This window comes from Lemur catta, chromosome 1 (assembly GCF_020740605.2).
Source record: "Lemur catta isolate mLemCat1 chromosome 1, mLemCat1.pri, whole genome shotgun sequence".
NCBI classification, from domain to species: domain Eukaryota; kingdom Metazoa; phylum Chordata; class Mammalia; order Primates; family Lemuridae; genus Lemur; species Lemur catta.
The window spans coordinates 179,448,025-179,461,239 of NC_059128.1; the positions used below are offsets into that span (position 1 = coordinate 179,448,025).

At 36.6% G+C, this 13,215-nt stretch overlaps 1 protein-coding gene across 1 annotated transcript in view; it reads left to right on the plus strand.

Moving 5' to 3' along the window:
- The window catches only part of AGTR1 (angiotensin II receptor type 1), a 44,456-nt gene extending 32,701 nt beyond the window's left edge, over window positions 1-11,755 (plus strand). The window contains exon 2 of the mRNA XM_045539426.1: window positions 9,754-11,755. Coding sequence (XP_045395382.1) covers window positions 9,801-10,880 — 1,080 coding nt within the window. The 5' untranslated portion in view covers window positions 9,754-9,800 and the 3' untranslated portion in view covers window positions 10,881-11,755. The remainder of the gene's footprint in view (window positions 1-9,753) is intronic.
- The last annotated feature ends 1,460 nt before the right edge of the window (window positions 11,756-13,215 follow it).

Below are 13,215 nucleotides of genomic sequence, written 5' to 3' on the forward strand. Positions count from 1 at the left end.
TGGAATCAAAAAAGTAAAATATCACAATAATTTTATACTGATTCCATGTTGAACTGACAATTATTTGGATATATTGGATTGGTTAAAGAATATTAGCAAAATTAATTTCACCTGTTGCTTATTTTAATGTTTTTTAATAGAAAAATTTTAATTACATATATGGCTATTACCTTATATTTCTTTTAGACAGCACTGACTTAAAAAATCAGAAAGTAGAGAAAGGTGGGAATTAGTGAACTACAGAGGATTCAAATCTCAAAAGCTATAAACATTCTTCAGGCCAAAGAAAATACATTTGTTGGTCAGATTTGGCCTAAAAGGCCCAATTTGTACCCAAACATTTGCTGCCACAAGTATTAAATGTAGCAGCTATCTAATATCTACCATTTTACTTTTCTTTAAGCATTAATCAAGTACTTGTTATAATTCTTGAAATAAAAGCATTAGATTCTAATAATTAAAAATATTTCTGCAAATTTCTGAATTAAAAAAATTCCATTCATCTTTTTAAGATCTGAGCTTGCTTTCATTAAATTCATTTCACTTATCCTTGCATCATAGAAAGATTATATTCCCAAAATCCGTTTAAGTCTTCCAAAGACCTGACGTTTTACCTTTAACAGCCTATGAAATACAAGTGAGAACAGGTGTTGGTATTCCCACTCTAAATATTTTGTAATATTTAAGGGATAACAAAGTAAGAGATTAAATTGCCTGTATGAGATTGTGTCACTGGTTACTGGCAGGGCAGACTCTTTGCCAGAACTCCAAGTCCAGTGCTTTCTCTGCCAGACTGTTTTTCTGTCCCTCAAGTTCTACTGTATCTTAATGTTAAAAAGAAAAAAAGTAAGAAGTAAAATGTATACAAAACTGTTTGGAAAAAATGCAACTATATGATAAAATAAAATAAATAGCATCCCTATAGCATTCGTTTTCTTAGAACAGAGTCCCTTTAACTCTTTAAAATGTTGACTAATACTTAAAATACTAAACGATACCTTACCAGGAGGTTCTTTTATTATACTCTGCCCTCACCTCTGTGTTTTTATCTGGGCAACTGAACCGTATTAACTAATTTCTAAGGTTTAAAAAGTTGTATTTTCCCATAAAGAATCTGATAGTAGGTTCATTTTGTATGAGTTATTTTAATAATATCACATTGTGCCCCTCTTTTCATAGAACAATGTAATCTCAACTCCCTAACTTCAGGACATGCTTTTAATTTTAATTTTCAAGTATGGGCTAATCTCTTTCACCTGGCAATACCAGTGAATAACAGAGGGATGTCTGGGAGGCTCACAGCCTTTGGCCATAAATGTAATGAAATATGTTTGTCCAAATAGGGCCCAAACCCATAGCATTGACCTCATTAGCCCAGGGCCACACCAGCTATCCAAATGTTGTGCTTGGGAAACATTTGAGTGACAGTTAATTTTTTAAAAGAAAGAAACAAACTGTGACTATAATAATTTTATGTGGAGTTTCTTTATTCATCTTGAGTAAAAGGTAAAATTATTTCCACTTTGTTGATTTTAATTCAGAGTTCTTGTGTTCAGTATAGAATATTATTAAATTAATGTGGGATTAAAAATATATAGATAAATATAAATAGCTGATTTAACAATATATATTTCATTTCCACTTGTCAAGCCATATTGGCCTTGTCTTCAAAGGAGGCATACCTATTCAAAAGAAAGATTATGAAATTTCAATGCTTCAGAAGATTTTTTTTTAAGTGTGCAACTGAGGATACAGAGTAGACGTCTAGGGATGCTAAGTGACTGGTTCAAGGTCACCAAGCTAGTGAGTGGGAAAGCCAAAATTGAAACCTCTGTCTCCTTTCACATTTTCCAGGACCAATTTGCAGACTATCATTCAAAGAGTATTCCTACTGCAATCAGCACATTGAGCATTTTGGAGGAATATGTACAGTATATTGAATATTTACTCCTAGCTTCATTTAAAATTCATGGTTATGTGATTTGTATAATGCTGAAAGCTTTAATCTGAAATCAATTGCCATGTGGCCAATAATCTCTCACATAAAACTCATAATACATATAAATTCTATAATATTATCATAATTTCTTAAGGGTGTAAATTAATTAGTGCTGCTTTTCCTGCCCAATAACTTTCCTCATATCCCTTAAAGTGGAATTTGAAATGAGATCAACAATTTCTGCTGAATTAAAGTTTCAAAAAATAAGAGTGAAGTGGCTTCACGTAGGAAATCTAGGGTTTTGTTCACAAGTTGGATGAAGCAGCTGTTATTGATGGGGAAGACCACACTGGTGCTGCCTTTTTTATTTGTTGAAAAGCCTGTGAGCAGTCTCCAAAATCCGTATTATTTAAAATAATGTTTTCTCCCCCATGATGGCTGAGATGCTGATTTGTTAAAATGTGATCATTCTAGTGGGGAAACTCTATGAATCCATAAATTTGAAAAATTTTCAAGTATAAGAGGATAGGAATTCATTTATTTACAGACTTTCTTCCAAGTGAGGTTCTATTTTCCTTTTCTCCTGCTCTATGGAGTCTCTTCTCTTTAGGATCCCTAGAAATGCCTTTCATGGTCCTTCATATTGAACATAACAATATTTTCTACTAACACCAACGTGTCAAAGGAAGATTTTTAAAGCATGTAAATTAGACTTGATCATATATCTTGCATCCCTACCTGTTTCTCTTTTCTTTTTGAAATAAAAACAATAAAAACAGCCAAGAGTTTGGGATATCCATGTGGGGGAGACCTTGGGACATTCATCACAACCGAGTTGTTTAAACTATACTTCATAATAAGCAGGAATTTCTGGAGTGAGGTTTAACTGTAGTTTAAGTTTCCATTAGTAGATAATAGTCTTCAATAATTCTCATGATGCTAAAATGTGGGATTGACATTTTACTTTCACTGAAATTTATATCCTAACTTGAAAAGAATTTCTGAGTTTCCTTTCATAAAGCTGAGTTCTTTGGGTTCTTGGGTTATTTTGGATGAAGCAAAGGGGAGGGCTAGTTGGGAATGATGGAACATTTATCCACCATCACCACAGTTGGTTATAGTAGGTCACGTGCAGAAGTAAGAAAGCAGCTTGCCCTGTTTTCATTTCTCATGAGGTCAGACCACAGTGGATGATATTGACTTGGGATGAGGGCCAGAAACCACTGTTTACCACTTACACATATCACAGAGTCATTTATTAAGTTGCAGAAGATTGGATCTTAAGTGTTTAATTGGTATGACATTAATAATTTTAATAAAATGTTTTACATTGAGAGAAATATTCACCTAGGAATTACAGGGGTGAACAAAGTCATCTATAAAGCATTTAACATAGAGAGATTAGCCAGGATTACCAACCAAAAGTGTGGAATTCTCCTCTGTATCTGACTTGAAGGCAATTCTAGTCACTTGCCCCATGGTGTCAAGTGCTCTACCATGCTCCCCTCTTCATGGCTGCCAGAATTAACAGTATGGGGGTGAATGCAGCCTGGGAAGGCTTGGATGCTTCATCAAAGGCCATGACTATGGAGGGCAACTTCAGTCGAGATGAAGACAATGAACTAAGCATGCATGGAGAGTCACCTTCCCCAAACACAAAATACCAGATCACAGCTCTGGTTAAAAGTTAAGACCACAGGGTCCAGAGAAGGACTAACACCAGATACACAGCTGAGATAAAGTTCTAATGACTTTGCCAATATGCAAGTCAGGGCCCGTAGACACATGTACTAAAGACAATTGAAACTCTATTTCCTGATTAAAGCTAGGGACTGGAAAATTACTGCATATTTGGGACCAAAGACTAGAATACTTCTGTAGACCAGCCAATGTTTGAGTATGGGGGGAGGGCCTAATCTATAGTATCTGCAAAAACAAATTTATGAGGTTGAAAACTAAGCCTGGAAATTGTCATTAGAAATTTCCAGGTCAAATGAGTGTTGTATGGCCAAACAAAAGTATCACAGGCTGCCACCATCCAGACACATAAGCCTCCTAGGAAGCTAATTCCCACCAAAGATGAACTCACAGTCAAAGATTACAAATCCTAAGAGGAAGGAAAATACCAAGAATAGAGCATCCACAGATGCAACAAATAGGATTTATATCTGAGGAACTACAAATGGTAAAGCAACTGGGTTGGGGCTCTTAACATACAGATGTTCAAAATGTTGAAAGAGATAAAGGAAAAAGTAGACTTCATAAAATAGGGATAGAGGGCTAAGAAGTAAAAGGATTTAAAAAAGAAGTACAAATCCTAAAAATTTTCATGCTAACTTGTATGAGTCAATAAATTCACAAATGAATACTAACAGTTATTCCCTGTAGCATTACCGGGGGCAGAGGCGGAGGTGGTGACACAGGAGCAGAAACAGTTGCTTTCCAAAGTCTGAATTATAAAACAGGAACAATAAAGAGAATGGTTTGTTGAACAGGATGGTTTATTGAGCTGTCCAGCACTATGAGCAAATGACTTACAAACGCTGGCCTACTCTTTTTGATATCTGAGAAAGATACTTTGATAGAAGACTATTCCAAAATATAATTGCTTGGTCTTTTAGTTCTCTATTATCATGGGAAACTATGAGGTGGTATTTTTTTTCCTTAGATTTCAAACTCATTTAAAAAGGAGATTGTAATGAACAATTTAATTAGATTGGTTTTGGCTTGCCTAAAAGCTTAAGAAGGTATTAATATTCTAATCAAAAGTCTTGGGGAAATATTCTTGGAATAACAAAAAGAAAATCTTCTTTCTTATGCTTGTTTTTAAGAGCCAGGGAAGCTGTCAATGAATACAAGGTAACTCTTACAAAAGCAATCATTAAACGAATGTTGTTTGGCCACAATGAGCCAACCCCTGTGTTCCCAGCAGATTGAAGGTTCCCACCTGACCATGGCAAATTTATTCAGCTGTTTAAGATTATTTTTTACTCATACTTCAAAAGAACAACAGTTTGGAATTTTTAGACTTTTAACAACAGAACAAACTTACCGATGATAAAATTTTTCTTTCCTAAATCTCTCATGCTTTCTTGACCCAGGCATTGTTCTGAGTCAGTGCTTGCCTTAGATTCAAAAAATAATAGTAAAGATATGCCCAGTGCTTTCACGTTATCTCATTTTATTTCTACAACAATCATGTACAATTAAAATCACTCTTCCTATTTCTTACAGATCAAAAAACTGAGGCTCGTGTTCAGAGAAATGGGGTGACATCCAGAGCCACATATATCTGTACATGGCAAAGAAGGTTTCCATTTCAAATCTCTTAACTACAAACCCATATTCTTTTCCCTAAGGTGAAATGGTGCAATGGAATTCATGTAAGCCACAGAGCCTGGGTAAATGCTATAGCAAGACCCAGAAACAGGAAAAATAGGAAGAGGTGGATCCTCTTGTGTTGCTGTTAGTGTTCTACCCACCAAAATCCTACTGGGAAAAGAAGTAGAATGGAGCTGAAACATAGCTGCTTTCTGGGACTCACAAGTTTGGTTTTCCTAATAGATCACATCTCTCTCTCCAGCTTCTCACCAAAACAGCATCCTTTCAGCTTCAAAGAGAAAAGAGCCCCACTGTTTCCCACTCTTATCATCAGTACAAGATAGCTGCCCTTCACAAGACTTCCAACTTTCCCTCTTTCTTGAAAGCGAAGTTTCTCTGGGAAGACATATCAGTAGCAGCAGTGCAGACTGGGGAAATGGCCTGTGTCACCCTCCCATCTAGAAATACCTAGTGCACATTCAGATCTCACATCCCCAAAAGGGTTGTGCAATATCTGTAAACTTACAAAAGCTCTTTCCCATAGATGATGCTGCAGGCATTGGCAAGGAGGGAAAAGTTCAAGTGGTGGCACAATCTCTCCCTTGGCTGGCCAGCTGGTCACCTTTAAGTTCTAACCATTCTGTTTCCCATACATCCTCCAAGTGTCATCTTCTGATCTCTCTCCCTTTCTGCCACCCTTCACTCCCCACCAAACTGAGTCAGTGAAAAGTATAGAACATTCCACATGCCTCTAGTATGGCATTCAACACACTGGAAATAACCTGTCCCCTCAGCTAGGCTCAAACAGTGAAAAGAGGAGAAATACTGTGACTATTCACTTTGCATCCTTGACACCCACACATAGTAGGTGTTCAGTGAATATGTGATATATGCCCACTGGATATACTATTTGTACTTCTCCTTCCCTGTGCTTGTTTCTGCTGTTTCCATCACCTAAAATTCCTCTGTCTTTTTCTTCCACCCTCAAGTATGAGAAAATTTGTTTCCTTCCTAGGTAGGGAGTCTTTGTCATTATACAAACATTTATGTAAAATGTTTTTCTAATTAGTATATTCAATCCTATGTCTAGAGTCTTTCAAGTGATATACTCATTAAGATAATAAATATCTCATGAACTTTCCAGGGATTCTCCTCTAGCTGTTGGGAGCAACCTTTTAAATATCAAATGTTAGTCAGTATGGGTCAGTTGTAACTCCAAGAAGTTGGAGTCCAAAACTAATTGGTCCATACAAATGCAAACATTTTCCCATAGAAATTCTTATGAATGCCTGAAAGAGTTAAAAGTAGAACTAACATCTGATCTAGTAATCCCACTACTGGGCATCTACCCAAAGGGAAAAAGACATTCTGTAAAAAAGACATCTGCACTGGAGTGTTTATAGCAGCACAATTCACAATTGCAAAGATGTGGAAACAACCCAAGTGCCTATCAATACATGAGTGGATTAATAAAATATGGTATAAGTATACCATGGAGTATTACTAAGCCACAAAAAGCAATGGTGATCTAGCACCTCTTGTATTATCCTGGATGGAGTTGGAGCCCATTCTACTAAGGGAAGTATCACAAGAATGGAAAAACAAGCACCATGTATATTCACCATCAAATTGGCATTAATTGACCAACACTTATGTGCACATATGGTAGTATCATTCATCAGGTGTCAGGCAGGCAGGTGGGAGGGGGGAGAAGGGGATGGGCATATTCATGCCTAATGAGTGCGGTGCACACCATCTTGGGGATGGACGCGCTTGTAGCTCTGAGTCGGTGGGGCAAAAGCAATATATGTAACCTAAACATTTGTACCCCCGTAATATTCTGAAATAAAAAATATATACATATTAAAAAAAATTTTAAATGCCAGTTATAGTTTCAGACTAGTCAATATAATTCAACTCACTTCAAACATAGGATTAATGGAACCAACATGAGTTGTGTGCCCCCAAAGTAGCATCAAGAAGGGAAAGAGAAAAGAGAAGGGGATTTCCTCTCTGCTCTCACAGCTCGGGGTACCCAAGGGATTCTAATGTGTAAAGTGTGTTCCTTCCTATTTTTACTGCCCTAGTGCCTGAGATGAAACAAATATTTACCTCTGCCCTAATTTTCAGTTATGGAGTTCACTCAGGCCTTTTTCAACCTTTGAGGTTCTTTAACCTTGACATTTCTAATTTTTTTCCTAAGCAAAATCTATCTGATCTCAACTACATGTTAAAAGGATAGCAAATAGGTAAATTAAGCCATATTAAGGCACGAATGACTGCTAGCCCATAGAGCTTTAATTAGTAATTAATTTTTAATAAAAATTGTGTTTATATAAATGAATTTATACTTCTAAATTGGCTTAAGTTCAGTAACTATAACAAAATGAACTGAAAAATCAACAAGGTATAGGGAAATCCTCTGAGTGAGGAACAACTAATCATACCTCCTTAAACTAGCCCTAGTTTCTATTACATTATTCCTGCTTTTCATCATCTTCTGTTTTCTAAACCACAGATTTCTACAAACATCAAGGGGTTTTCTGCTTGTTTATTTTATTTTGTTTTTATTTTATTGCCCAAGGTGAGGCCCAGGGTGACACTGTGTATTCTCTCTGAGACTCTGTAAGAAGCAAGACGTACATTCATTTCATAAGCCCCGTAGAAATTAGTCTCCAATGCTCATAGCATTTGAGGTATATGCGATTCACTCATTCTTTTGTCCACTCACACTCATTCATGACACATTTATCATCTGCCTCCTGGAAAGCACCAGGGCCTACATAGTAAAGAAGATGATTTAAAATAGGCCCTCCCCTCAAGCAGACCAGTGGGGGACACACATATGTCAACAGACAATTATAATTAAGTGTCAAAACCTGTATCCAAAGTGCCAAAACAGCTCAGAAAAATTGGGAAGGCTTTACAGAAGATATGACATTTGTGGTAGGTAATACTGTTCGTGGATGCTAATGTCCTCATGAGTCAAAGAAGAAGAAAGGAATTCAGGTTATAGAAGGCTGAATACAAAATGGAAAGATAATGAGGACATGGAATCAAAAACTTGGATAGGGAGAATAACTTCACTCAAGGAAGGCAAAGAGGCCACATAAGAATCCTCTTCTTTGCCTGTGTTGTCTCCTAAAAACCAGTTATTGGAGTCTCACCTGGTGCCCAGAACCTTTTTGCACCAAGGTAGACTCCACCCTAAGAACGTATGTTCAGCTCTCCTGGATGCCAACACAGCCATGCTGGGCAGAGCAGTAGTGTCTCATTCCTGCTACTCTGCTTCCCCAGGGCATGCGCATTGCTACAGGGACGCACGGCCATGCTCAGTGGGGGCCTTGCTCCTGGTGCAGCAGTAGGATCTGTGTGCCCAGCCCCACGCCCCACCTGGCTGTCCTCACCTGTGCCCAAGACTGGCCTCCACCTCAGAGTATGCCTGTACCACATCCTGTGACCTTACTCTCACAGCATCTTCAGCCTCCTTCCCAGGAATTCCTGATGGACTCTGATCTAGGGCAGAATATGTTGATTTTCTAAATCACATAAATGAATAGCTTGATTGTTGACTATGTAGCATATTGGAGCAAATATTTGCAGAAGTACTTGTGGAACTCATTCCTGAGCATCTGATTCTTCCTAAAATCCTGAAGAACTGCTGTTATCTCAAGCCCTCACTGAAGACATGCTTTGTTGTCAATCCTAGATTAATCTACTCATTTGACATCTTTGTTATACAGATGGTTAACCTCAGAGTTAAATTCTGATATGGCTGGTAGGTATGAAAGTTAGGTAGGGGATTCAGGCCCTTTTGCTAGACAGAGTTGGAAGTTAAAAAATAAGGGGTTACTGCCTATAGAGGCCTAGAAAACCAGGGAAAGGATGCTGTTTCCCAAAGTCTTGAGCCTTCCCCCCTAGCCCTCTTAAATCATTTTCCACAATGACCAATTCCTCAGTGACCTAAAGGCAGCTCTTCTGACCACTTAAAAGAGGGTGCTAATGATTTTTATACCTAAGTAAAGATTGTGAGCTGAAAGAAACTGCTTAAAGAATAAAGTACAGATGTGTCACACTTCTGTGTTTAAAGATAAATTAATTAGTTTTGCTTACCTCAGGAAAAACTTTCAAGTCTTTCCAAATAACTAATTCAGTAATGTTTTCTAAGATTTAGGTTATGTTTTTAATCAATATGGAAGCTACGATTTACTTATTTAAAAAAATGAAAAGAACCTAGATAGGTTTATTCAAATAGAATCTCACTTCCATTTCTCTGGAAGATACTTATCACTTTTTATAAAAGCAATATGTTTTAAAAATTAAATGTACAATCTTAGACTTTAGCAGTTCACACTATTTCTTTAGAAAATATGATCCAATATTTTTTCCTAAGACAAAAGTTGTGTCACTGGATTTATAATTGAAAAATGAAGCTTATTGTTTACAACTGGAAGTTTAAATTTTTTTCTCCTTTTTACTTTTATTTTTTCCAGGTCTATTTGGTATAGTGTCTGAGATAAATTCAACCCAGGAGATCAAAATGATTCTCAACTCTTCTAGCGAAGATGGTATTAAAAGAATCCAAGATGACTGTCCCAAAGCTGGAAGGCATAATTACATATTTGTCATGATTCCTACTTTATACAGTATCATCTTTGTGGTGGGAATATTTGGAAACAGCTTGGTGGTGATAGTCATTTACTTTTACATGAAACTGAAGACGGTGGCCAGTGTTTTTCTTTTGAATTTAGCACTGGCTGACATATGCTTTTTACTGACTTTGCCACTCTGGGCTGTCTACACTGCTATGGGATATCGCTGGCCCTTTGGTAATTACCTGTGTAAGATTGCTTCAGCCAGCGTCAGTTTCAACCTCTATGCCAGTGTGTTTCTACTCACGTGTCTCAGCATCGATCGCTACCTGGCTATTGTTCATCCAATGAAGTCCCGCCTTCGACGCACAATGCTTGTAGCCAAAGTCACCTGCATCATTATTTGGCTGCTGGCTGGCTTGGCCAGTTTGCCAGCTATAATCCACCGAAATGTATTTTTCATCGAGAACACCAATATTACAGTTTGTGCTTTCCATTACGAGTCCCAAAATTCAACCCTTCCTATAGGGCTGGGCCTAACCAAAAATATACTGGGTTTCCTGTTTCCTTTTCTGATCATTCTTACAAGTTATACTCTTATTTGGAAGGCTCTCAAGAAAGCTTATGAAATTCAGAAGAACAAGCCAAGAAATGATGATATTTTTAAGATAATTATGGCAATTGTGCTTTTCTTTTTCTTTTCTTGGGTTCCCCACCAAATATTCACTTTTCTGGATGTGTTGATTCAGCTGGGCATCATACATGACTGTAAAATTGCAGATATTGTGGACACTGCCATGCCCATCACCATTTGCATAGCTTATTTTAACAATTGCCTGAATCCTCTTTTTTATGGCTTTCTGGGAAAAAAATTTAAAAAATATTTTCTCCAGCTTTTAAAATATATTCCCCCAAAAGCCAAATCCCACTCGGGCATTTCAACAAAAATGAGCACACTTTCTTACCGCCCCTCGGACAATGTAAACTCATCCACCAGGAAACCTGCGCCATGTTTTGAGGTTGAATGACATGTTTGAAACCTGTCTGTGAAGTCATCTTGTGAAAGAAAGAGCAAGAGAAACATTCCTCCACAGCACTTCGCTACCCAATGAGCATTAGCTACTTTTCAGAATTAAGAAGAAAATGGATTACACGGACTGAACCAACTTGTCTAAAGCTATGAACAAAAGCTTTTCTTTCCCTTTGCAACAAAATAAAACAAAGCCACATTTTGCATTAGATAGATGATGACTGCTCAAAGAACAATGTCAGAAACTGGATGAATGTATTGGTTTGGGAAATTTTACTGACAGAAATGCAATCCCCTAGTCTGCTCTTGGCCTATTATTTTTGATTTCCACATAAAGGTATTTAGAATATGTTAAGTCTTTAGAGGAGCAACAGGAGGTCAGAGTTCAAGATTGTTCTGCCCAAGAGTCAAAGGACTGTAAAGCTTTTGTGCCTGTTTAGCTGTAAACAACCGTGGCCCACTTGTATCAGCTACTACACATTTTATATACAAAGATTTGCCAAGCAGTAGTTGTCAAGTTTCAGAACCTTTTGTGAAATTCAACCAGTGTCTTAGAGATTTACACTGCCAAAACAATGCCGGTAAGAAGGCTTATTTGTATAACGATGTTACTAAAGTCACCTGTAAAAGTTAAACTACTTGTAAAGGTGTCATTCTGGTCCCAAGTAGTAGTGTCTTCCTAGTCATATTAGTTTGATTTCATATCTGAGAAGTGTATATAGTTTGTGGTAAAAAGATTATATATCATAGAGTATGCCTTACTATTTTAAAAAAGTATATATTCTACACATATATATGTATATATCTCTAAACTGTTGTTACTTAATTAAAATCTGTCAGTTATATTTACCTTAAAATAATTTTATTTTAATGTATTGTATCTGCATTACTTAAAATACATGCTGATTTATTTTTAAAATAAGACAACTGTGAATAAGTATTAACATCTTTTCATTTAAATTTTGATGTAACTGATAGTTTAATGCTATTGGTTATGGATTTTATGTCTTGCCATTGAAAAGATAAAGAAAAAATATTTTGCTCTACCGCACAACATGGAATAAACCCACCATTTTGAATTTTCCAAACTTTTTCACATAATGAAGAAAAAAACCTCATTCCTTATAACACTAAAGTAATACATTAATTTACTCAATTTTTAATGATAGAATTCTTATAATTATATACATCATCATTGTAGGAAAGTTAGAAGATATAGAAAAGCATAAAAATAAAAGTCATGTTTAGTGCCCCCACTCAAAAGTCATCATTTTAACATTTGGGTGCATTTTTTTCTACCTTTTTCATTCATTATACACACATACATGCATAAATCAAAACACTGAAGTCATAATGTGTATAGTAATTTGTGTACATATTTTTTGCTTAATGTCATAGCATAGTAGTTTCCTACCCCATGAAATATTTTCCTACAACCTTTTAATATTTGCGTAACATTACAAAATACAAACACACAAACACACTGTGGTATAGTTAGCTAGTCACCAAATTGGAACATTGAGCTCTTTTTTGCTTTTTTGGTATGATAAATTACACTGAAATGGACGTTCAAGTACATGAATCTGATAAAGTCCTCACACTCATCGAAGTGCCACAACGGAGTATACAGAGATGAACATTTTTAATGTTCTAAATACATGTTGCCAAATGTTTTCCAGAAGACATGTAGCAATTTACAATACCATAAACTGTGTACGAATTTATCTCACCATGGCCTCAGCAACATGGGGTATCTACTAAATTTAAACAGAAAGGAGAGATTTACTATAAGGATCCAGGTGCCACACTCAAGGGCAAGGATGCTACCGTGTCTGAAGACCATGTTTTAACATTTCTGTTCCCATTGGGCAGTTGCCTCATGCTTCAACCTAGAGGGCTTTGCTGCTCCTGAAGTCCACACACAGCAGGCTGAGGTGCTCATTCTGGCCCAGTGAACTGTGGCCAAAGAATTGGGGTGATGTATAGAATAATTGAAGGAAGTTGTGGGTAAGGGGGTCCTCTTGGTGCACAGTCTCCACAAAGCAGACTATTACATTCACATTCCCAAGGATAGAGTTATTTTATGAATAAGTATGATTACATATGCTGCATATCATTTTCCTTTTATATTATTTTAAATTTCATTAATATAATGCCAGCCACTCGCCCCAAAGGTCCTTTGCTATTTTCACAAAGGAACACCTCTAAAAAAATAAGTTCTAGTTTATCCCAAATTAGAGTATAAACTTATCCTGTTTGAAATCTCTCCTGATTAGCTTTATAACCATTCTTTTTTTTTCAATAGTCATTCTAGTCTGAGGGATAGTGAGCAC